This window comes from Salvelinus namaycush, chromosome 5, assembly GCF_016432855.1.
Source record: "Salvelinus namaycush isolate Seneca chromosome 5, SaNama_1.0, whole genome shotgun sequence".
Lineage (NCBI taxonomy): Eukaryota > Metazoa > Chordata > Actinopteri > Salmoniformes > Salmonidae > Salvelinus > Salvelinus namaycush.
Window position 1 is genome coordinate 14,870,299 of NC_052311.1, and position 27,446 is coordinate 14,897,744.

The 27,446-nt window shown below is 41.3% G+C and overlaps 1 protein-coding gene across 4 annotated transcripts in view; it reads left to right on the top strand.

Moving 5' to 3' along the window:
- Positions 1-27,446, top strand: part of enox2 (ecto-NOX disulfide-thiol exchanger 2) — a 281,078-nt gene that overhangs the window by 122,940 nt on the left and 130,692 nt on the right. For all 4 annotated transcript variants that reach the window (XM_038993634.1, XM_038993637.1, XM_038993636.1 and 1 more), the window contains one exon: positions 13,018-13,161. In XM_038993634.1, the coding sequence (XP_038849562.1) occupies positions 13,018-13,161 (144 nt within the window). The remainder of the gene's footprint in view (positions 1-13,017; positions 13,162-27,446) is intronic.

A 27,446-nucleotide genomic window follows, 5' to 3' on the forward strand; every position in this document is an offset into this window, starting at 1 on the left:
TCCCCATTAGCTGTTGCTGAAGCAGCCGCTACTCTTCCTGGGGTCCACACGAAACATAATACACAACATTAATAGGCAGAACTACGTTGATTTAACATGAGAGTAATAGAAGAAATGTCCTGGACTGACACAACACTGAGAGAAACAGGCCTGCTTTCGCCCTACATTCATATATTACATGTTCATATAATATAAATTCTGTGGCGTCTATCACTTAAACGTGTACATAGGTGTAACAGTATAACTTTAGACCGTCCCCTCGCCCCGACACGGGCGCGAACCAGGGACCTTCTGCACACATCAACAACAGTCACCCACGAAGCGTCGTTACCCATCGCTCCACAAAAGCCGCGGCCCTTGCAGAGCAAGTGATGTAACCGATTGAAACGCTATTAGCGCGTACCCGCTAACTAGCTAGCCATTTCACATCCGTTACACTCACCCCCCTTTCGACCTCCTCCTTTTCCGCAGCAACCAGTGATCCGGGTCAACAGCATCAATGTAACAGTATAACTTTATGGCGTCCCCTCACCCCGACCCGGGCGCGAACCAGGGACCCTATGCACACATCAACAACGGTCGCCCACGAAGCATCGTTACCCATCGCTCCACAAAGGCCGCGGCCTTTGCAGAGCAAGGGGAAACCCTACTTCAAGTCTCAGAGCAAGTGACGTAACCGATTGAAACGCTATTAGCGCGTACCCGCTAACTAGCTAGCCATTTCACATCCGTTACATAGGCCTACAATTTATTAGAAAGAGAGAGGTCTATGGTGCTGTTGCTTGTCGTTTGTTCCTGTGTGTGTCCTGCTTGCAGCTGCATCCACGGGCTTGTCCCAAGTACGTAGCCCTTCCCACTAGTGTTGTCACGATACCAGTATCACCTTACTAGGAATTAAGGAAACAGAGCGTGAAGCGAACTGTAAGGAAAACGGTCCTAAACAGTCAACCAGAGTCAGATGTGTTTATTTTGCAAGCTACTCCTCTCCATGCTGTAAATGGAGAGGAGTAGATGTGTTCAGAAAGATGAGACATTGAGGGTTATAATAAATACCGCTTTTATGTCACACAAGCTAGGCTTGGGCAGTATACCGTATACCGAGGTATTTGGAAATAGTCACGGGATGGTTTTTCAATACTATTTCAAAAAAAAAAAAAGTTTTTTAACTTTTTAATATTTGTTGCTACTTGTTAACCTCTCTTGGGTACGTGAGACGTTAGCCTCCCACCTCTTCAACAGCCAGTGAAACTGCTGGGCGCCAAATACAGAAATACTCATTTTAAAAATTCAGAAAACAAAACATATTTTACATAGGTTTAAAGATTAACTTCTTGTGAATCCAACCACGGTGTCAGATTTTTCAAAAATGCTTTACGGTCGAAAGCATACCTTACGATTATTTGAGAACATAGCCCAGCAGACAAATCATTACAAACAGTAACCAGCCAAGTAGAAGAGTTACACAAGTCAGAAATAGAGAAAAATTAATCCCTTAGCTTTGATGATCTTCATATGGTTGCACTCAGCAGACATTCATTTACTCAATAAATGTTCCTTTTGTTCGATAAAGTATTTTTATATTCAAAAACCTTTTTGTTTGCGCGTTTTCTTCAGTAATCCACAGGCTCAAACGCAGTCAAAACAGGCAGACAAAAAATCCAAATTGTATCTGTAAAGTTCATAGAAACATGTCAAACGATGTTTATATTCAATCCTCAGGTTGTTTTTAGCCTAAATAATCGATAATATTTCAACCGGACAATAACGTCGTCAATATAAAAGGTAAACAAGAAAGGCACTCTCTTGGTCGCACGCATGAAAGAGCTCTGTGACACTTTAGGGTCCACTCATTCAGACTGCTCTTACTTCTTCATTTTTCAGAATACAAGCCTGAAACAATTTCTAAAGACTGTTGACATCTAGTGGAAGGCATAGGAACTGCAATTTGAGTCCTAAGTCAATGGATACTGTAATGGCATTGAATAGAAAACTACAAAAAGAAACTATTTCCTGAATGGATTTTTCTCAGGTTTTCGCCTGCCAAATCAGTTCTGTTATACTCACAGACACTATTTTAACAGTTTTGAAAACTTTAGAGTGTTTTCTATCCAAATCTACCAGTTATATGCATATCATGTCTTCTGGGCCCGAGAAGCAGGCAGTTTAATTTGGGCATGCTTTTCATACAAAATTCCGAATGCTGCCCTCTACCCTAGAGAAGTTAAGTAAATACCTGCAGTCAGCTGGTGCAGTGTGTTAGGAGATAAAGAAGATTGCGTTCTTCATTTCACCCGTCACATAATTTTTTGTTATGAAACTTACAGGTAGTACCCAGTCACGTGGAGTTTGTTTACAAGCACACAACGTCGACAGACCGGAGCCTCACTGTTGTGCAGCACGCGCCAGGTGATCTAGTCACAGTATGGAATTCACAACTAAATGTTTGCCAGATAGATATCTTATAACTATTAAGTTAACTGTCTAAAATGTGCTAAATACTCTGCAGTTGTGCATTTGGTTTGCTAATTTAGTAGCTAGTTTGCCAACTAGCTAAGTGGTTAGCTTCTTACAAAATCAGGGTTTGCTTTCTGGTAACGGCAGATAATCTGCTCCTGGATCAAGAGCCTTGCTGTCTATTTGTTTTGTGTGTGCCACAAATATTTTTTTGTTACTTGTATAACTTTATGAGCTGGGATGTCTGTGTTTGCAATGCGCTCGTTAGCATTTAGTTAGCATTCTCTATGGGATTTTACATTGTTAGCATTGCTAACCTTCGGATTACAAAGGCTCAGTGGTGTTTGAATATAGCGCCCCTTGTGTTCATTGCCGGTATTATCGAATACCAGCAGTGAGGTCAGTATGATGATCTACATACTGCCCAAGCCTAATACAAGCAAACCACACACCCATGAGTCCAAATGTGCACTTCACATTTCCATATTTGAAAACTCATGTAATTTACCGTATCAACATTCATGATCGCTATGTTTGATCCACAGTTACAAGGATGACATTCGTTATACCCTGGGTTGTCCTGAACAGAATTAGCCGCGGAACACGCGCTTGAATGCTCTCATGACTCAATTCTATGCGCACCAAAATGACAATCTGTCTGAAGTGCCTTTTGAACAACGAACACTGTGCCATGTTATTTTAGAACTGAGCTAGCCATGTTGGCCATAGAATACGCTTTTAAAACAAGGGCACCTGACCCATTTTGCGATTTAATAATGGACCGCTTTTGGATGGCGTAAACAACAGTAATTGTATGATGGTGGGGAGGCAGGGCTGTGTTCCAAACAAGTGTGCTTGCTTCAGTTCCTCAATGGCAAAGCTAGAAGATCCTCAACAAAGGACCTTATAGTTGAAGGCTCTCTCCTTGAGTCATAAAAATGCCTTGAAATGCCTTATTTAACTTCTCTGGGATATGTGGGACGGTAGCGTCCCACTTGGCCAAAAGCCAGAAAAAATGTAGCGCGCCAAATTCAAATATATTACTATAAAAATCAATCTTTCATGAAATCACACATGAAAGACACCAAATTAAAGCTACACATGTTGTGAATCCAGCCAACATGTCTGATTTCAAAAAGGGTTTACGGGGAAAGCACACCAAACAATTATGTTAGCTCAGTACATAGCCACAGAAAAACACAGCCATTTTCCCAGAAAAAGATAGTAGTCACAAAAAGCAGAAATAGAGATAAAATGAATCACTAACCTTTGATGATCTTCATCAGATGACACTCATAGGACATCATGTTACACAATACATTTATGTTTTGTTCGATAATGTGCATATTTATATCCACAAATCTCGGTTTACATTGGCGCCATGTTCAGAAATGCCTCCAAAATATCCGGAGAAATTGCAGAGAGTCACATCAAATAACAGAAATACTCATCATAAACTTTGATGAAAGATACATGTTTTACATATAATTAAAGATACACTTGTTCTTAATGCAACCGCTGTGTCAGATTTCAAAAAAACTTTACGTAAAAAGCACACCATGCAATAATCTGAGACGGCGCTCAAACATAACATTTCTCCGCCATGTTGGAGTCAACAGAAATACAAAATTACATCATAAATATTCCCTTACCTTTGATCATCTTCATCAGAATGCACTCCCAGGAATCCTAGTTCCACAATAAATTGTTGTTTTGTTCGATAATGTCCATTACTTATGTCTAAGTAGCTACTTTTGCTAGCATGTTTAGTGCACATGTCCAAACGCTCGTGCAAATGCAGGCGAACTCGGACGAAAACTTCAAAAGGTTATATAACAGGTCGAATAAACTGGTCAAACTAAGTAGAGAATCAATCTTCAGGATGTTATCATTTTTCCAATAACGTTCCAACCGGAGCATTCCTTCATGTCTGTAGAAGTTATGGAACGCAAGGCGATATCATGAGGAAAGCGCGTGACCAGGAACTGGCATTCTGCCAGACCAATGACTGAAACACCTCCCATCCGGCCCCACATCACACTAGAGGTTTCATTCATGTTCTACAGACTGTTGACATCTAGTGGAAGGCGTAGGAAGTGCAAATAGATCCATATCTTACAGGGAATTGAATCGGCGATGAGTTGAACATTGACCAGTCTCAGAATTCTCACTTCCTGTTTGGATTTTTTCTCAGGTTTTTGCCTGCCATATGAGTTCTGTTATACTCACAGACATCATTCAAACAGTTTTAGAAACTTCAGAGTGTTTTATATCCAATAGTAATAACAATATGCATATCTTAGCATCTGGGACAGAGTAGGAGGCAGTAATGTATCCAGAGTATTTTCAGATTTCGTTATTGACAAATGCATGTCAGCAGTGTAATGTTTGGATTCATTCTTGTCAGGTGAACTGTTGTCTTCACCTTAGGTCTGCTAACTTCCCCATAATCCCCAGTGTTCTTTTTCAATTACTACCATGGTCATGCATATGCTTTTTCTAGTTCTGTAAGGCAGCCCAACCATAAGTATTATCTTATGGATACTTTGGACTAAATGTGAGTTTATTCACTGATATATAATGAATATGTAACATACGTGATGGCGAATATACAAGCAATTGAGTTATGGCAATCAACTCGTATTAAGGATTTGATTCAAAAAGAGTTTAAGGGTCTTATATTATATTTGACGAGGATGAAATTCTTCATTACTGGCAATATATTGGCATGCATAAGGAACACCTAAGATGTTCATCCTAGAGCTTGTTGTGTTTTTACTTGGGAAGAATGAATTTCGACACAGCAAACTCGCGTTGAACATGCTTGATACGACTGTGAAGTCCCAGAGGACATCAGAGCGCAAAGTAGGCTCCAAATTGATTTGTCGGTCTTGGATTCAGATAGCGAGATGGACACACAGTCAGTCCAGCCAAGGGGTGTGGTGTGTGTTCACGCTGCTCTCTGGTGTGCGAGTGAGCCAAGATACTGAGCTGGCTCCTATTGCAGCTATTGAGACGGGTACAGAGGCTAATCCCAAACAGCCAACAAAGTGTTGTTGTGAATTCTGTATGGTCTGTTGGAACCTAGGCAGAGGACATCCGCCTGCACATTTCATGCAGCCTGCCGGCCCACAGGGTAAAACCAACTATTCAGTTAGGTATTGTAAGTCTTGTCCAGAAGTGGTCATACGATGCAGAGATGTTTGGGGTTGTGCAGACCGTCTCAGTTCTGCTTGCAGAATAGGATAGATTTGGAGTTTTCTCCTGAAACGTAGGATGTTGGTTATTGGATGATGTCAATCATTTCTATATCCATTTGTGATGGCGATATAGGTTACTTTTCTTTGATGTATACAGAGTGTTAGACTGAATGTAATGACTCCTGTGAAGACATAAATGCGGGGTGCATATGGCTAAGTGTGTGTGCTATGAAAAGTCATTGCTTTGTCACAACATGGCCTTAGAACTTTCACCATTGGTATGCTAATGTTGGGTGCTGTAAACTGAGATGCTAATACAGTTCATTTTCAAATTGCTTGTGAAACCAGTTGCTTGAACGTTGTTTTGATTTAACTTCAATTGTTCTTGAAAATTGTTAGAAAATTCTGGTTATTTTGTTTTCTCTCAAATGGAGGAGCGTTTTAGTTTTACTACAAATGCACTGTTTTTCTGGTTATCTGACTGACTTGATATAACCACATCTGAAGTTGCTATTGACTAATCCAATCAGATAAACAGACTGTTTTATGTTCATTGAATTGGGAATTAATCTGTAATGTACACTATATATCTAAAAGTATGTGGACACCCCTTCAAATGAGGGGATTTGGCTATTTCAGCCACACCAGTTGCTGACAGGTGTGTAAAATCTAACACACAGCCATGCAATCTCCGTGGACAAACATTGACAGTACAATAGCGCGTACTGAAGAGCACAGTGCTTTTCAAAGTGGCACCTTCATAGGATGCGACCTTTCCAACAAGTTAGTTCATCAAATTTCTGCCCTGCTAGAGCTGCCCCCGGTCAACTGTAAGTTGTGTTATTCTAAAGTGGAAATGTCTTGGAGTAACAACGGCTCAGCCGCGAAGTGGTAGGCCACACAAGCTCACAGAACGGGACCGCAGAGTGCTGAAGCGCGTAGAGCTTAAAAATAATTTGTCCTTAGTTTCAATGCTCACTACCGAGTTCCAAACTGCCTCTGGAAGCAAGGTCAGCACAATAACTGTTCGTCGGGAGCTTCATGAAATGGGTTTCCATGGCCGTGCAGCTGCACAGAAGCCTAAGATCACCGTGTGTAATGCCAAGCGTCGGCTGGAGCGGTGTAAAGCTCGCCGCTGTTGGACTCTGGAGCAGTGGAAACGCGTACTCTGGAGTGGTGAATCAGACTTCACCACCTGGCAGTCCGAGGGACAAATCTGGGTTTGGCGGATGCCAGGAGAATGCTACCTGCCCGATTGCATAGTGCCAACTGTGAGGTTTGGTTGAGGAGAAATAATTGTCTGGGGCTGTTTTTCATGGTTCTAAGCCCTTTAGTTCCAGTGAAGAGATCTTAACGCTACAGCATACAATTACATTCTAGATGATTCTGTGCTTCCAACTTTGTGGCAACAGTTTGGGGAAGGCCCTTTCCTGTTTCAGCATAACAATGCCCAACACACAAAGCGAGGTCCATACAAAAATGGTTTGTCAAGATCAGTGTGGAAGAACTTGCAACTTTGCAACCAAGCTTTACCTTCCTGACTGATGTCTTGAGATGTTGCTACAATATATCCGCATAATTTTCCTGCCTCATGATGCCATCTATTTTGGGAAGTGCACCAGTCCCTGCTGCAGCATAACACTCCCACAACATGATGCTGCCACCCCCATGCTTCACAGTCGGGATGGTGTTCTTCGGCTTGCAAGTCTCCCACTTTTTCCTCCAAACATAATGGTCATTATGGCCAAATAGTTCTATTTTGTTTCATCAGACCAGAGGACATTTCTCCAAAAAGTACAATCTTTGTCCCCATGTGCAGTCGCAAACTCTAGTCTGGCTTTTTTATGTTGGTTTTGGAGCAGTGGCTTCTTCCCTGCTGAGCGGCCTTTCAGGTTGTCGATATCATACTCGTTTTACTGTGGATATAGATACTTTGTACCTGTTTCCTCCAGCATCTTCACAAGGTCCTTTGCTGCTGTTCTGTGATTGATTTGCACTTTTCACACCAAAGTACGTTCATCTCTAGGAGACAGAACACCTCTCCTTCCTGAGCGGTATGACAGTTGTGTGGTCCCATGGTGTTTATACTTGGGTACTATTGTTTGTACAGATGAATGTGGTACCTTCAGGCGTTTGGAAATTGCTCCCAAGGATGAACCAGACTTGTGGAGGTCTATAATTGTTTTTCTGAGGTCTTGGTTGATTTCTTTTGATTTTCCCATGATGTCAAGCAAAGAGGCACTGAGTTTGAAGGTAGGCCTTGAAATACATCCACAGGTACACCTCCAATTGACTCAAATGATGTCAATTAGCCTGTCAGAAGCTTCTAAAGCCATGACATCATTTTCTGGATTTTTCCAAGCTGTTTAATGCAACCGCTGTGTCCGATTTCAAAAAAACTTTACGGAAAAAGCAAACCATGCAATAATCTGAGTACAGCGCTCAGACAACAAATGAAGCCAAACATATATCCGCCATGTTGGAGTCAACAGAAGTCAGAAATAGCATTATAAATATTCACTTATCTTTGTTGATCTTCATCAGAATTCACTCCCAGAAATCCCAGTTCCACAATAAATGTTTGTTTTGTTCGACAATGTCCATCATTTATGTCCAAATACCTCCTTTTGTTAGCGCGTTTCAATTCACAAATCAAAATTCATGACGCACGTTCACTAGGAGCAGACGAAAAGTCAAAAAGTTCCGTTACAGTCCGTTGAAACATGTCAAAAGATGTATAGAATCAATCTTTAGGTTGTTTTTATCATAAATCTTCAATAATGTTCCAACCGGAGAATTCCTTTGTCTGTAGAAATGCAATGGAACAGAGCTCGCTCTCACGTGAACGAGCGTGGTCAGCTCATGGCACTCTGCCAGAGCCCTGACTCATTCCCCTCTCATTCGCCCCCACTTCACAGTAGAAGCATCAAACAAGGTTCTAAAGACTGTTGACATCTAGTGGAAGCCTTAGGAAGTGCAATATGACCAATATCCCACTGTGTATTCGATAGGCCAAGAGTTGAAAAACTACAAACCTCAGATTTCCCACTTCCTGGTTGGATTTTTTCTCAGGTTTTTGCCTGCCATATGAGTTTTGTTATACTCACAGACATCATTCAAACTGTTTTAGAAACTTCAGAGTGTTTTCTATCCAAATATACTGATAATATGCTTATCTTAGCTTCTGGGACTGAGTAGCAGGCAGTTTACCCTGGGTACCTCTGGGCACCTTATTCATCCAAGCTACTCAATACTGCCCCCAGCCATAAGAAGTTAAAGGCACAGTCAACTTAGTGTATGTCAACTTCTGACCCACTGGAATTGTGAAACAGTGAAATAATCTGTAAACAATTGTTGGAAAAATTCCTTGTCATGCACAAAGTACATGTCCTAACTGACTTGCCAAAACTATAGTTTGTTCACAAGAAATTTGTGGAGTGGTTGAAAAACGAGTTTTAATGACTCCAACCTAAGTGTATGTGAACTTCCGACTTCAACTGTGTGTTTTTCCTGAGCCGTGTGTTGTACTGCAGATAGATACGTCTTTCCTGAGCCCTATGAGTTATTCTGCAGATAGGTCTGTCCTGAGCCCTGTGTGTTCTACTGCAGATAGGTCTGTCCTGAGCCCTGTGTGTTCTACTGCAGATAGGTCTGTCCTGAGCCCTGTGTGTTCTACTGCAGATAGGTCTGTCCTGAGCCCTGTGTGTTCTACTGCAGATAGGTCTGTCCTGAGCCCTATGAGTTATTCTGCAGATAGGTCTGTCCTGAGCCCTATGAGTTATTCTGCAGATAGGTCTGTCCTGAGCCCTGTGTGTTCTACTGCAGAACTGAGATGGATCTCTCTGACACAGACCAGTCTGCTATTCTATATTTTCAGATCTTTTTTTCTGACAAAGTCTAGCAAAACCAGTGTAAACCTAGAGAATTGATGCATTTTTCATGAGAACAGGGCTTGTCTCTCCCAGACCCTGTTCTGAATTATAAATACCACACGTCCAGTTAGAGAACTGGAAATCCCTGATATATTAGGCTCGGAACACAATTGAATTAGTTGATTGTTTCCTGGGATTTTGGGGCAATATCCACATTGTTATTGTTTCCATAATTCATCAACCACTACTCTCCTTATTGCTTTATTCTCTGGAACAGGGGTTCTTCAACTTTTTCAGCCTGGGTCCCAAATGAGAAATTCTGTGATTTCCTGGGACCCAAGCTATGAAAACATGCAACTATACGGAAATATCGGCACATTTATTTGTCCTTATGCCTAAAACAAATGCAATGTATATAAAAACAAATAACAATGAAATGAAATACCCATATAAATAGCAATTCATGTTTATTTTTCCACATTAACAACACTTATCTCTCTAGGTTGGAACTGTTGTTGTTAAAATATAATGCATAATTTAAATTCTGAACAGGAAAAAACTGATCACATCACACAGATGTATAACAGAACACACAGGCTCATTTTTTTGATAGTGCAGCCCTAAGTAACAGTACAGGTAAATGATCAGGCCCACTGTACATCCTACTGTAGAAATTGTTGACAAAAAAGGTATTGGTTGGAACTGTTGCTTTTAAAATACAATAAATCCTGTTTTATTCTGAACTGGAATAAACTGATCACTTCACACAGATGTAGACCAGAAAACGCACAGTCCTAATGAGAGGTGTGTGGCTGGTTGAAGTTTTCAACAAGCAGGTCTAGTCAGTGCAACCCTGAGGTGAGTCTGTTTCTGTACTTGTTTTTTAAGTAATCCAGAGTTGAGAACTCTGACTCACATAGGTATGTGGTGCCAAACTGGACCAGAACATCTACTGTTTTCTCAGTCACGCAGGAGCCCGCTTCCTGTTGTAGATGAGCGACCCAGAACTATGAGTGTTTGCTTCAAAAAGCATCTTGCTTCAATCAGTTTATTCCACTATATATACTCCCAATATATTTCAATCAGTTGATTCCACTTGTATTTAAACAGCCACAGTTCCAACCTAGACTTGTTTTCTACAATAATTTCTACAGTAAGCTGTACAGTAGCCCTACATTTTTGTACTGTTACTTAGGGTTGCAGTAGCTAGCTATTAGCTGTGTACAAGGGGATTGTTTGAAAAACTCCCATCTACTATGAGAGTACTCCCTTATTTCTGCTCATCACCTGTTATACAATGACAACAATGCCTTGCTAGCTGACTTACTTTCCACTGCCAAAGGACTGCTTCCTGAAGCATTCTGTCCTGTTCTGAAAGAACTCCCTGGGTTTACCATCATGCTGTGGATGTTTTGTCAGGACTTATTGTTTTAATTTGTTTTGAGAGACTCATTAATAAGCACTCCCCCGCACAAAACACATTGTGTGTGCTCCTCGTTATTTCTCAAAGTTCGTATGAAACCAACTCCAAGCTGTATTTGCGTTTCATGACGTTTGAGCTTACTCAGAACTGGTGGCTAACTTGAGTCCATTTGATGACAGTGGTGACTGATGGCCAGTGGGAATGACAAGTCAGTGGCTGACAGCGCATCATCTGCTACTGAACGACAGCGCTGTAGCATGTGGGTCACGGAGTGATCTTCAATAAAACTGCAGGAAAATATCTGGTAAACCGCGAAGCACACAGGCTTCTCCCCCCCACCTGCACAGCTGCCAAACCGAGCAGAGACACCACTGCTAAGCAGAGAGCACAGTTGCACTTGGCCAATTCATGAAATAATTATAAGTTTAGTCTGACACGTCGCGACGCCACATCAACCTGTACTTTAAAGGCTGCTCAGAAAGACGCTACCCATCTATGGGAGGAATAGAAGGACTGGTTTTAGGAAGGGACTGTCTGCTTGGAGCTGTTGGACATATTGGCCCATTGCTATTTTGGAGCCTGTAGTCACTTTAGATAATAGACTTCTATGAAGAGTGTGTGGTAAGTTAATAACTAATGGTAGTCACTTTAGATAATAGACTTCTATGAAGAGTGTGTGGTAAGTTCATAACTAATGGTAGTCACTTTAGATAATAGACTTCTATGAAGAGTGTGTGGTAAGTTCATAACTAAGATAATAGACTTCTATGAAGAGTGTGTGGTAAGTTCATAACTAATGGAAGTCACTTTAGATAATAGACTTCTATGAAGAGTGTGTGGTAAGTTCATAACTAAGATAATAGACTTCTATGAAGAGTGTGTGGTAAGTTCATAACTAAGATAATAGACTTCTATGAAGAGTGTGTGGTAAGTTCATAACTAAGATAATAGACTTCTATGAAGAGTGTGTGGTAAGTTCATAACTAAGATAATAGACTTCTATGAAGAGTGTGTGGTAAGTTCATAACTAAGATAATAGACTTCTATGAAGAGTGTGTGGTAAGTTCATAACTAAGATAATAGACTTCTATGAAGAGTGTGTGGTAAGTTCATAACTAAGATAATAGACTTCTATGAAGAGTGTGTGGTAAGTTCATAACTAAGATAATAGACTTCTATGAAGAGTGTGTGGTAAGTTCATAACTAATGGTAGTCACTTTAGATAATAGACTTCTATGAAGAGTGTGTGGTAAGTTCATAACTAATGGTAGTCACTTTAGATAATAGACTTCTATGAAGAGTGTGTGGTAAGTTCATAACTAATGGTAGTCACTTTAGATAATAGACTTCTATGAAGAGTGTGTGGTAAGTTCATAACTAATGGTAGTCACTTTAGATAATAGACTTCTATGAAGAGTGTGTGGTAAGTTCATAACTAATTGTAGTCACTTTAGATAATAGACTTCTATGAAGAGTGTGTGGTAAGTTCATAACTAATGGTAGTCACTTTAGATAATAGACTTCTATGAAGAGTGTGTGGTAAGTTCATAACTAACAGGGGTCTTTGTGTGTTTAATCCTATCTTGGTTCCTCTCAGGACAGAAATATACTGGGATAGAAATTAAACCGCTAAATTAGAAAAGAGACCAGAAAAGACATTTGGAAACTCTGTTATTGGTTCTGAGATGCTCCCTAGTGTCCCCACTGTCTAAAGACCTGAACAGAGAGACAGAACTCTGGAGATTCTGACAGTGTTAAGTTGTAGGGCTCTCTAAGGTGTTTCCTTCAAGAAGTGAAGTCTGTTAACTCCTGGCTTTGTTAGATCCTGAACATATGGTTTCTTATAGTTGAATAGAGTTGTATTTCCACAGTCTGTTTTCTTTAGTTTAGACTTCTCCGGAGTCAAACAGTCTGTGGCATACATTTTTTCTCCTTGTGGTTTTCTCTTCACATATTAAATTGTTTGTAGCCCATGTACTCTGCTCTGTGGATATATTGTGAATGTGTTAAACAATAGTGTCTAACTCGAGGTTAATATGGTTGAACATGGCTGCTTGTTGTGTTTCAGGACTGAACCCGCTGTCCTTTGACCCGTCCTCCAACAACGAACCCTTGCAGTTCAGCAACTCAAACGTGCCGCTGGTGTCAGACTGTTCCCTGGAGAACGGAGCTGAGAAGAGCATTAAGAGGAAGAGACCCAGCCTGCCTCCAGGTACTATAGTACTGTCATATTACTGCAGTATATAAGAAGTACATAACACTACACAGCTCTGTCTCCAGGTACTATAGTACTGTCATATTACTGCAGTATATAAGAAGTACATAACACTACACAGCTCTGTCTCCAGGTACTATAGTACTGTCATATTACTGCAGTATATAAGAAGTACATAACACTACACAGCTCTGTCTCCAGGTACTATAGTACTGTCATATTACTGCAGTATATACGAATTACATAACACTACACAGCTCTTCCTCCAGGTACAATAAAATACTGTTACAATTGAGGTGTACATCAGTGGTACCTATGCATTTTATACTATGAGACTGGGAGAATCATTTAAAGTGAGGTCAACTTGGTAAAATGTCATGTTTTCCATCCTGAGGGCCTTATTGCCAGTTAGTCCTGTGGAGGTCAGGGCTGTCTGTCTAAAGCTGCAGGGTTGTGGTCTGCTGGGATTGCAGCTCTCACACCTTAGCCTGGCTGTTACCATGCTTACAGCACCTGCCAATCAATGCTCAGAAATGCCTTCAGGCATCTCTCACGGAGTGATCTGTCTCACGGAGAGTAATGTGCTGAGAGGAAGTGTGCGTGCTCCCCCGCATTCATGTGTGTATCGTTGACTTTTTCATTACTAAATGAGGCCTAGTTTTAATCAGTGGCTGTGCATTCTAATTAAAGAATGTGTCTCTAATTAATTGCATTATGACAAGTAGAATGAGAAGGTCCTTAAGACAGAGGTGTTGCTGTGTGTTTTCTGCTGTCTTGGTGACCTTAATTGGTCAGGATTAATTGTCAGTGTTAAGAAACCACTCTTTTTACCATTCGTCTTTGTGCACAATTTTCAATAAATGACCCTTTCTCGGGAGTTTCAGTTCTCACTAATTAATATTATTATGAATTATTCTGCGTTGTTACCAACCCAGAGCTAGACATGAAGACCTTGAGTAGGTTTAGATTGATGGAGGTACATAAGGACACGTTTGATGTGTATTTAATAAACATGGTGTTTGTGCAGAACAATGTTAGTCTCTGAACAGTTGCACTGAAATTGACTAGAGCGACAGATAACCTGAGGAGAATCAACACACTTCAATGCTCTCTTGCCTCAGCATATGCTCTCTAGTGTGTTGCATGTCAATACATGTTCAGGCGTTCATGGTGTAATTTACTGACAGGTTAACTTGACCCTAGAAGTTTTTTTTATCCTAAGTTCATGTACGAAGACGAAGAAAGAAACCATGAAGAGGGGGATGAGATCTTATGGTCATTTATGGGACAGTTTTCTCAATTTCAGTCCGAGTCATCGAACAGACCTCGAAAAGCTCTGTTGGATGAATGTAGCCTATTGAAAGGGTGAATGATCGATAAACCTTGTCCTATAGATATACGCACAGAGAGACACATAATAAAATATTGGCTCACATGTTAGTGCTCGTCATTGTGAAAACCTGTGTGAATGGCCGTGTCCCAATATCCGTATATATATATATATATATATATATATATATATATAATATATATATATATATAATATATTGCGTAGTAAATAGTAGGCTGATTGGGTGTACGTAAATGGAACATTTCATAGTATATGACATGTCAGTCTGACTGGGTTTGTGAGTACATGTTTGTTTAAGAGAGTGTGTAATGTCACTGCTCAGATGAAAGCCAGTCAGAGAACTTTAGATCAAATCCACTGCACACAAATCTAATACACTATTTCCCTTTGGAGGGGAGAGAGCACTATTTGTTTTACGGTGTCTTAGAGATAGATAAAAAGATAGTGACTAATCAAAGTATGGTGTTTTTAACAACATCCTTATCATGTTAAAACCTCACACTGTGCGCTGGTTTAGACGTGAGTCACACCTCACAAACCCTCAAGAGTGGCTCTGTCTAGGTGCACCTGCTTAGCAACAGAACATTAGATAATGATGACTTACCATTAACGACAGCGCCGGGGTCCCTCAGCCTTTCAGAACACTGCCATTATATCTATTATTGCTGTGTTACATTAATCTGCTCCCTAATGAAAAACCTGTTAAATGGGGACAATCTGCTGCATCTGGAGCTGGGTACATTTAGTGGCTTTAATGTTCTCTAGCATCACAAGAACCAGTCCAGTCCTCCAGCTCTCTGAGAAGATGGAGCACGGACTAATTAGCAGCCATGTGGATTTACCCTCGTTAAGGAATTCTAATGGATATATTCATCTCGTTATACGCAGAAACACGCACACTCAGCATCACCGTTCCTCTGGTGATGGGGGGGTGTGGGGATAAGGTATGCAGTGAGAGATTCCCAAGACGCAAACAGTGATGTTTAAAGGATGTTTACTCCATGTATTAAAGTTTAAACCACTAAACTTCTAAATGTCTCAAACTAGAAGCAGAAGTGGTAGCTTACATTAGTAATGGGTGTCCTTTTGTGTTAACTTCTTGTGGATAGGGGGCAGCATTTTCACATTTGGATGAAAAGCGTGCCCAGAGTAAACTGCCTCCTACTCAGTCCCAGATGCTAATATATGCATATTGTTAGTAGTATTGGATAGAAACCACTCTGAAGTTTCTAAAACTGTTTGAATCATGTCTGTGACTATAACAGAACTTATTTGGCATGCAAAACCCCGATGACAAACCATTCAGATTTTATTTTTTAGGTCACTCTCTTTTCAATGGATTTTCATTGGGAATCCAGATTTCTAAGGGACCTCCCTGCAGTTCCTATCACTCCCACTGGATGTCAACAGTCTTTAGAAATTGGTTGAGGTTTTTCCTTTGAGAAATGAAGAAGTAGCCATGTTCAGAATGAGGCTCCAGTGAAGTGTACTGTTTGTTAGAGGCGCGTGACCAGAAAGCATGCTACACATTGTTTTCCTCCGGTATTGAACACAGATCATCCCGTCTTCAATTTTATCGATTATTTACGTAAAAAAATACCTAAAGTTGTATTACAAAAGTAGTTTGAAATGTTTGGACAAAGCTTACAGGTAACTTTTGAGATATTTTGTAGTCATGTTGAGCGAGTTGGAACTGGTGTTTTTCTGGATCAAACACGCCAAATAAATGGACATTTTGGATATATATCGACAGAATTAATCGAACAAAAGGACCATTTGTGATGTTTATGGGACATATTGGTGTGCCAACAGAAGAAGCTCGTCAAAGGTAAGGCATGAATTATATCTTTATTTCTGCGTTTTGTAGCGCGCCAAGAGGGTTGAAATATAATGGTCTGTGATTGTTTGCTGGGGTGCTATCCTCAGATAATAGCATTGTTTGCTTTCGCCGTAAAGCATTTTTTAAATCTGACACGTTGGCTGGATTCACAACAAATGTAGCTTTAATTTGGTATATTGAACATATCCCATCCAACATATCCCAGAGAGGTTAACAGACACTGCAACTGTCTTTAGTTATAATGGCTTTGACACTGTATTAATAGCCCAACAGCTGGGAAAAACTGAATTCATGCCCGCTCAACACCTTGTAAATCATGCAATAACTACATTTTTGTAGTTTTTATTAGAGGTCGACCGATTAATCGGAATGGCTTATTAATTAGGGCCGATTTCAAGTTTTCATAACAATCGGTATTTTTGGACACCGATTTGCCAATTTTTTTTATTAAAAAAATTATTTTATTTTTTACACCTTTATTTAACTAGGCAAGTCAGTTAAGAACACATTCTTATTTTCAATGACGGCCTAGGAACGGTGGGTTAACTGCCTTGTTCAGGGGCAGAAGGACAGATTTTTACCTTGTCAGCTCGGGGATTCGTTTTTGCAACCTTTCGGTTACTAGTCCAACGCTCTAACCACCTGCCTTACATTGCACTCCACGAGGAGCCTGCGTGGCAGGCTGACTACCTGTTATGCGAGGGCAGCAAGAAGCAAAGGTAAGTTGCTAGCTAGCATTAAACTTATCTTATGAAAAACAATCAATCTTAACATAATCACTAGTTAACTACACATGGTTGATGATATTACTAGTTTATTTAGCGTGTCCTGCGTTGCATATAATCATTTCTCATCGAATCACAGCCTACTTCGACAAACGGGTGATGATTTAACAAGCGCATTTGCGAAAAAAGGTCTGTCGTTGCACCAATGTACCTAACCATAAACATCAATGCCTTTCTTTAAAATCAATACACAAGTATATATTTTTTAACCTGCATATTTAGTTAATATTGCCTGCTAACATGATTTTCTTATACTAGGGAAATTGTGTCACCTCTCTTGCGTTCCGTGCAAGCAGTCAGGGTATATGCAGCAGTTTGGGCCGCCTGGCTCGCTGTGAACTGTGTGAAGTCCATTTATTCCTAACAAAGGCCGTAATTAATTTGTCAGAATTGTACATAATTATGACATAACATTGAAGGTTGTGCAATGTAACAGCAATATTTAGACTTAGGGATGCCACCCGTTAGATTTAATACGGAACGGTTCCGTATTTCACTGAAAGAATAAACGTTTTGTTTTCTAAATTATAGTTTCCGGATTCGACCATATTAAACACCAAAGGCTCGTATTTCTGTGTGTTATTATTTTATAATTAAGTCTATGATTTGATATTTGATAGAGCAGTCTGACTGAGCGATGATAGGCAGCAGCATGCTCGTAAGCATTCATTCAAACAGCACTTTCGTGCGTTTGCCAGCAGCTCTTCGCAATTCTTCAAGCATTGCGCTGTTTATGACTTCAAGCCATCAACTCCCCAGAGATTAGGCTGGTGTAACCGATGTGAAATGGCTAGCTAGTTAGCGGGGTGTGCGCTAATAGCGTTTCAAATGTCACTCGCTCTGAGACTTGGAGTAGTTGGTCCCCTTGCTCTGCATGGGTAACGCTGCTTCGAGGGTGGCTGTTGTCGATGTGTTCCTCATTCGAGCCCAGGTAGGAGCGAGGAGAGGGACGGAAGCTATACTGTTACACTGGCAATACTAAAGTGCCTATAAGAACATCCAATAGTCAAAGGTATATGAAATACACATCGTATAGAGAGAAATAGTCCTATAATAACTACAACCTAAAACTTCTTACCTTGGAATGTTGAATACTCGTGTTAAAAGGAACCACCAGCTTTCATATGTTCTCATGTTCTGAGCAAGGAACTTAAACGTTAGCTTTTTTACATGGCACATAGTGCACTTTTACTTTCTTCTCCAACACTTTGTTTTTGCATTATTTAAACCAAATTGAACATGTTTCATTTTATTTGAGGCTAAATTGATATTATTGATGTATTATATTAAGTTAAAATAAGTGTTCATTCAGTATTGTTGTAATTATCATTATTACAAATAAAAAAAATAGTCAGATTAATCGGTATCGGCTTTTTTTTGGTCCTCCAATAATCGGTATCGGCATTGACAAATCATAATTGGTCGACCTCTAGTTTTTATGACGACATTGTATTAAAAAGTCAACCCTGGGAAAACCTGGAAAGTTAAAGTGCAAAGGGAATCCTGCCTACTCAACACTTTGTTAGAGAATACCCAACACAATGTTGGCTTATGGTGTTCTATTTAGGACGGTATGAAAGGAAATGCAGAGTTAATTCATTATGTCTTTGTCTTGGGCCTGGTAGAATGGAGTCATTATGTCTTTGGCCTGGTAGAATGGAGTCATGATGTCTTTGTCTTGGGCCTGGTAGAATTGAATCAGTGAATATTTCAGCACATTAGCCTGCATTCATTAGCAAACTTGCTAAGATTTGTATATAGTTTTGCCTTGTAAAGTTGAGGATACAATCGTCCATGGTAAGGAAATCTGGCTTTTAAACATCACATAAGCTGAGCCATAGCGTGCCATGCTGCATGGCTGTTCTTGATGCTGTCTTTATATAACCAACCAAAGACCAATATGTTATAGGCCTACTTGTACTTTGCTTTATCTTGGCCAGGTCGCAGTTGTAAATGAGAACTTGTTCTCAACTGGCCTACCTGGTTAAATAAAGGTGAAATTAAAAAATGTAACAAAAATACTGTATGGCATGTTGTAACGTGTGTAGATTTCACCATGAAATGCTTACTTAAGACCCTTTCCCAACAATGCAGAGTTAAAAATCAAGAAAAAGAATGAAATAGTAACACAATAAAATAACAACACTTTATACAAGGAGTACCGGTACCGAGTCAATGTGCAGGGGTACGAGGTAGAGGGATTTGAGGTATTATGTACTTGTAGGTAGGGGTAAAAGTGACTAGGTAATTAGGATAGATGCTAAACAGAGTAGCAGCAGCAGCGTATGTAGCCTAGCGGCAGGTAGCCTCTTAGTTAAAGCGTTGAGCCAGTAACCGAAAGGTCGCTGGTTCAAAAACTGACTAGGTGACATATGCCGATGCCCTTGAGCAAAAGGCACTCAACCCTAATTGCTCCTGTAAGTCACTCTGACAAAAAATGTGTGTGTAGCGTCAATATGAATGTGTGTGAGCGTGTGTGTGTGTGTGTAAGGGTTTCCGTTAAAGAAATGTGGTGCCGGACAGCGTGACCGGGAAGATTTTAATTTACCAGCCATTTGAGAAATTTTGCGAACACATACAGTACCAGTCAAAAGTTTGGACACACCTACTCATTTCAGGGTTTTTCTTTATTTTTACTATTTTCTGCCTTGTAGAATAATAGTGAAGACATCACAACTATGAAATAACACATGTTTCTAACTGAGATGAAAATCTTAGAAAAGGGGGAATCAAAAGATGCAACAACTAGGATGGGCTGACTAGGATTGTGCATTTGGCTTCGGGACAATGAAAGAAAGTTGATATTAAAACCAATAGAACCGGAGAGAAATGGCGTGTGTGTGTGTGTGTGTGTGTGTAGTGAAGATGGACACACCTATAGGCTATCTCCAGAATGCATGCGCTCAGCTCTCCACAATCCACTCAGCTGTCTCTCGCCAAATTCTTGCGCGTTCATTCTTTCAGGTGAATTGTAGGACACCTACTGTATTTTTACAGAAGTGACATTTCGCTGCTAGACCGTTACTCTCAGGCTTCCTGTTATTGGGAGTTTTTTATTTATTTTATTTCACCTTTATTTAACCAGGTAGGCAAGTTGAGAACAAGTTCTCATTTACAATTGCGACCTGGCCAAGATAAAGCAAAGCAGTTCGACACATACGACAACACAGAGTTACACATGGAGTAATACAAACATACAGTCAATAATACAGTAGAAAAAATAAGTATATCTACAATGTGAGCAAATGAGGTGAGATAAGGGAGGTAAAAGCAAAAACAAAGGCCATGGTGGCAAAGTAACTACAATATAGCAAGTAAAACACTGGAATGGTAGATTTGCAGTGGAAGAATGTGCAAAGTAAATATAGAAATAATGGGGTGCAAAGGAGCAAAATAAATAAATACAGTAGGGGGAGAGGTAGTTATTTGGGCTAAATTATAGATGGGCTATGTACAGGTGCAGTAATCTGTGAGCTGCTCTGACAGCTGGTGCTTAAAGCTAGTGAGGGAGATAAGTGTTTCCAGTTTCAGAGATTTTTGTAGTTCGTTCCAGTCATTGGCAGCAGAGAACTGGAAGGAGAGGCGGCCAAAGGAAGAATTGGTTTTGGGGGTGACCAGAGATATACCTGCTGGAGCGCGTGCTACAGGTGGGTGCTGCTATGTTGACCAGCGAGCTGAGATAAGCGGGGACTTTACCTAGCAGGGTCTTGTAGATGACCTGGAGCCAGTGGGTTAGGCGACGAGTATGAAGCGAGGGCCAGCCAACGAGAGCGTACAGGTCGCAGTGGTGGGTAGTATATGGGGCTTTGGTGACAAAACGGATGGCACTGTGATAGACTGCATCCAATTTATTGAGTAGGGTATTGGAGGCTATTTTGTAAATGACATCGCCGAAGTCGAGGATCGGTAGGATGGTCAGTTTTACACGGGTATGTTTGGCAGCATGAGTGAAGGAGGCTTTGTTGCGAAATAGGAAGCCGATTCTAGATTTAATTTTGGATTGGAGATGTTTGATGTGAGTCTGGAAGGAGAGTTTACAGTCTAACCAGTTTACAGCAGTACCTTGTGACATGGGATAAATCTAACTGTTGGAGACTTGTTGTTTCTGTGTTACATTGTAGATTGATACTGAAACCCTCAGGTTGTGTTAAATGAGTTTCAACCACCTACAGCAGGCATCATGAACTAGATAATTTTTTTAGAGTGGGTGTTCAGGGGGCCGGAACATGACTACAAATAATTTTATTTTAATACAAGTCAGAAATAGAGATAAAATGAATCCCTTACCTTTGATCTTCATATTCTTGCACTCAGCAGACATTCATTTACTCAATAATGTTCATTTTGTTCGATATAAAGTCTCTTTATATCCAAAAACCTGTTTGCGCGTTTTCTTCAGTAATCCACAGGCTCAAACGCAGTCAAAACATCCAAATTGTATCTGTAAAGTTCATAGAAACATGTCAAACAATGTTTATATTCAATCCTCAGGTTGTTTTTAGCCTAAATAATCGATAATATTTCAACCGGACATTAACGTCGTCAATATAAAAGGTAAACAAGAAAGGCACTCTCTCGGTCGTGCTCATGAAAAAGCTCTGTGACACGGCTGGGTCCACTCATTCAGACTATTCTTACTCCCTCATTTTTCAGAATACAAGCCTGAAACAATTTCTAAAGACTGTTGACATCTAGTGGAAGGCATAGGAACTGCAATTTGAGTCCTAAGTCAATGGATACTGTAATGGCATTGAATAGAAAACTACAAAAAGAAACTATTTCCTGAATGGATTTTTCTCAGGTTTTCGCCTGCCAAATCAGTTCTGTTATACTCACAGACACTATTTTAACAGTTTTGAAAACTTTAGAGTGTTTTCTATCCAAATCTACCAGTTATATGCATATCATATCTTCTGGGCCCGAGAAGCAGGCAGTTTAATTTGGGCATGCTTTTCATCCAAAATGCCGAATGCTGCCCCCTACCCTAGAGAAGTTAAAGAAGGATTTTTAAGCCTTGAGACAATTGAGACATGGATTGTGTATGTGTGCCATTTAGAGGGTGAATGGGCAAGTCAAATTATTTTAATTTGGAACAGGGGGAACACTGGCTTACTGTACTGTAACACGGCTGTTGCCCTGACACCAATATTGAATTGAAGGCCTCCTGAGTGGAGCAGCGGTCTAAGGCACTGCGTCGCAGTTCTTGATGCGTCACTACAGACCTGGGTTCGACTAGCCGTCCACAACCGGGAGACCCATGAGGCGGCGCACAATTGGCCCCACGTCGTTAGGGGAGAGTTTGGCCATCCGGGATGTCTTTGTCACATCGCGCTCTAGTAACTCCTGTGGCGGGCCGGGCGCGTGCACGCTGACACATTGGTGCGGCTGGCTTCCGGGTTAAGCGAGCAGTGTGTCAAGAAGCAGTGCTGCTTGGCAGGGTTGTGTTTCAGAGGATGCACGGCTCTCGACCGTCGACTCTCCCGAGTCCGCACGGGAGTTGCAGCGATGGGACAAGATTGTAACTACCAAATGAACATCACAAAATTGGGGAAAGAATGGGTACATTAAAATAATATAAGTATATTGAAATGAAGCAAAAACACATACTACTCCAAACCCATGTCTCTCAGCCTCTAAACAGCTTGTTGAGAGTAATGTGATAGGAATATTTTATTCACTGTCATATTTGTGCAATTAATAAAATCCATCAAATGTAAATGTGTGAAAAGAAAGTCACTGACACTGCAAAAAGCAGAGGGAATGGTTAGCCTTCTCCAGTCCAATCCCACCTTCATTAACCTTTAGCGAGTGCTAGCAGAGCTGTGCTGAATAAAATTTTATTGATTCCCAGGGTGTGGATGGTAAGTGCAGTAGAATGATACAGCAGCGGACTGTTCTCCTGGTATTGAGACAGAAAACGAAGAGTGGCAGGGAGCAAAGGTTCACAGCTGTGTCTTCATTCCTGTATGTTAGTGCTGTACACACATGTTCAGTGTCTCACCCTGGCTGCTTTGCTGTAATGAGCTACTAATGTGGCACCTTAGGTGGCTGAGCTCAGCTCGTCATTGGACAGCCTGGCAGAATGCAACCTGGGAAAAGATGAAGAGGAGCCAGAAGGGCTGTTCACATCTGTACTGTATGTGTGTGTGCTTGTGAATGAAAGTGTAGCCTAACTGGCTGTCTGAGTCATCCCAGACAGATGGCTGTCAGACCGTTTAGGACCAAACCCAGGACTGCTCTGGGATCAGCCGTCTGCTTTGAGCTTCTACTTTCTCTAAAATACCTGCTGTTTTCTTTGATTGGGTCTTCTGCTTTCTCTAAAAGACCTGCTGTTTTCTCTGATTGGGTCTTCTACTTTCTCTAGAAGAGCAGTTTTTCTCTTAATAATCTACTATGTTCTCTAAAGATCAGCAGCTCTTTCCATTCAGCAGCTCTCTATTCAGCAGCTCTCTCTCCATTCAGCAGCTCTCTCCATACAATCTCGTCGAGAACAGCATGTCTGCTGGGTTTGAAAAGGCATCATTTTTCGATGTGCTTGTTAGGTTTGGAGTGTTTTTATAGTGAAAGCCCTGAAACAATACAGTATTTATTGCCAGGAGCTTTTCACACAGCCTAGTGGATCTGCTGAGGGCAGTTTGTCATTGCTACTGGTGCCGTTGGAGTGTGTGACCCAGGCCCTGTCTCTCTCCACTGGCCTCCCTCTGACGGATGCCCTTCTCTGGGTCTCTTTCTTCTATCATCTACTCTGGTTCTGTTGACGTAACAACCACTATGCCACAGCCTTAACATAAGATCCTTTACGTTACTCAGACCTCCACGTATATCATACACTGATGTCAGAGGCATTTGCATGAACTTCAAAGTTATGGCTTTGAGTTCACCTGGGTCACTCTTTATACCAATGTTGGCAGGGGAAGCGCTGTTTAAGGTAATAAATCAGGTGAATGGCTATTTACCCTGTCAGAACTGAGCTGTGTCTGAGGTACATGGAGATGTATTGCTGTGTTGAGATTTTAGAGAATGTGGTCTTGGCTTACCTAAACCAGGCCCTATGCACTTTTCTCAGACCTACAGCCAGATATTATAGTCTCTGTGACAGTGAGGGCATCGAGTGACAGTCAGGATTATGATGACTGGAGATATGACATGGTGGTGTTTAGCAGCCTACATGGTGTACACACACACACACACACACACACACACACACACACACACACACACACACACACATACAAAGCTCTCCCTCACCCTCCATTTAGCAAATCTGACCATAACTCTATCCTCCTGATTCCTGCTTACAAGCAAAAACTCAAACTGGAAGTACCAGTGACGCACTCGATACGGAACTGGTCCGATGAAGCAGATGCTAAGCTACAGGACTGTTTTGCTAGCACAGACTGGAATATGTTCCGGGTTTCATCCAATGGCATTGAGGAGTTTACCACATCATTCACCGGCTTAACTAATAAGTGCATTGACGACGTCGTCCCCACAGTAACCGTACATACATACCCCAACCAGAAGCAAGCCTACTAGACGAGCTAAGTATCGTCTATGCTTAATTCGAGGCTAGCAACACTGCATGAGAGCACCAGCTGTTCCGTATGACTGTGTGATCATGCTCTCCATAGCAGATGTGAGCAAGACCTTTAAACAGGTTAACATTCAGGACGCGTACTCAGAACATGCGCTGACCATCTGGCAAGTGTCTTCACTGTTATTTTCAGCCTTTCCTGGGTCCAGTCTGCAATACCTTCATGTTTCAAGCAGACCACCATAATCCCTGTGCCCAAGAACGCCAAAGTAACCTGTCTAAATGACTATATCCCCGTAGTACTCACGTCTGTAGCCATGAAATGCTTTGAAAGGCTGTCTCACATCAACACCATCATCCCAGACACCCTGGACCCACTCCAATTCCCATACCTCCCCAACAGCTCCACAGATGACTCTATGTCTATTGCATTCCACACTGCCCTTTCCCATCTGGACAAAAGGAACAGCTATGTGAGAATGCTGTTCATTGACTACAGCTCAGCATTCAACACCAGTGTGCCCCCCCCCCAAGCTCATCACTAGGCTAAGGACCCTGGGATTAGACACCTCCCTCTGCAACTGGATCCTGGACTTAAAGAAGGGCCAACCCAGGTGGTGAGGGTAGGCAACAACACATCCGACACACAGATCTCCAACACAGGGGCCCCTCAGGGGTGCGTGCTTAGTCTCCTTCTGTACTCCCTGTTCACCCAAGACTGCGTGGCCACGCACGACTCCCAACACCATCACTAAGTTTGCCGACAGTGACAACGGTGGTAGGCCTTATCACCGAGGATGATGAAACGACCTACAGGGAGGTCGTTAGAGATCTGGTAGTGTGGTGCCAGGACATCACCTCTCACTCAACGTCAGCAAGACAAAGTTGCTGGACTAAAGCACGCCCCCCATTCACATCTAGCGGGCCTGTAGTGAAGCAGGTCGAGAGCGTTTTCTACCGCGCGGAAATCCGTACAGATGGACTGAGTTTGGAACAAACAGGACTCTGAACAGCGTCTACCCCCAAGCCTTAAGACTGATAAATAGTTTGTCCAGGTAGCTATTGCTTAACTATTTAACTACCCGCATTGACCCGTTTTCACATCTCTCTTGACTCATTACGTGCTGCTGCTGCTACTGATTTTATGTATCCTGTTGCCTAGTCTCTCTCTCTCACACACACACACACACACACACACACACACACACACACACACACACACACACACACACACACACACACACACACAGTGTACTGCTTAATAGTGTCACCCTATCAAAATCAATTATTTGCCTTGAGTTTATTTGCTCAGTTTGGCTGACTAGTTAGCAATGTTTCCTCAAATATTTTCAGCACTGAGAAAATTTCAGGTCTGCTGAGCGCAAACTTGAACATTGCGATAATTCTGTGCAACTTATGGCGCACATTTACTGTGAACACTGAGGCTGTGCCAGCTTTAAGTTACAGTTATAACAATGGCCAAGTAGGCTAGCTGTTCTATCATTCAGCCTACAGTAGCAGCCAATGTGTGGTGTTCAATGTAGGCCTCATTCCATGAGACTTTAAAAAATATATTTAGGGATTGACATTAACCTGTTTATTCACTTGTTCTTCAGAGAAGGAGGTGACTGAAAATGTTGTTTGATGCAAGAAACCACTTTACAAAATAAAATGCATTATTCCCATACCATTATTACAGAGAATCAGACAAATTATGCTTTGCCTATTGGCTACTTGGCTTATTCAAGGCTGTCTCAAAATACAACACTTCCCCAAAATACAACACTGCCCCTTTAAGATGTAAAAAAAAGCTCTTTACCTGACTTGCTTTTCAAAGATGGCTAGAAATGCACACGTGGTGCTCTTGTAGGAAGCAACCACTCCCCTACTGTTGACTAGACATTAGCAATAACTGGGCAAATAACTCAATAATTACCAAAGAATATGAACAAATGTACACACCTGGCTACATGCAGCTCTCGCTTTGATCTCATAAAGCACATCTACTTGCGTCCACTCATGCTGTAAACATAGTCCAGTTCAAAGTAAATGGCACAGATCCATATATGGCAAGGGTCTATTTGCATAATAGGGATACTGCACCGCTGATTGGTTATGGCGCACCGGTCTGAGTAGAGTATGGGTCTGAGTCGTGCCTGTCAATGCAATAAATCCTACTCCAGTCTCTTTCATAGTTTGTTTTGTTTCGATATGTTGAAAGTGGCTAATATTGCATTGATTCGATCACAATTTGCACAGTAGAGGGAAACGTTGATAGTGTTAACTAAAGGGAAAAACTAGGAAGTTGAGTGATTCTCTGCGCAGACATATTTCTTCTGCACGCCCACGCGCAGCTTACATTGAACATTGCTGGTTAGTTGTTGATTGTACTACTTGATCAAGGTTGATTAACCTGACGTGTTGGAGTGTGGGTAGAGCTGAGTGACATTGACTGTTCGTTGTCGTCTTCAGTGTATTTGAGTTCTGCATAACAAGCTGTGGTTTCCCTACAGTATACATCAGGAAGCTCGTCAGTCAGAACACCTTGCTTCAATCATTTTCTATTAAGGTATCTTTACTTTTACTCAAGTATGACAATTGGGTACTTTTCCCACCACTGAGTCCAGGTAACTGTCATACTGCAGCTGGGGAAGCTGTGCTAGAGCGGGGACCATGCTGCAGATTGTGTGCGTGCATCCATGTGTGCGGCAGTACATTTACATCTGTGTGTGTGTGTGTGTGTGTTTTAGTGTAGCTTTGTGTAACTGAGCA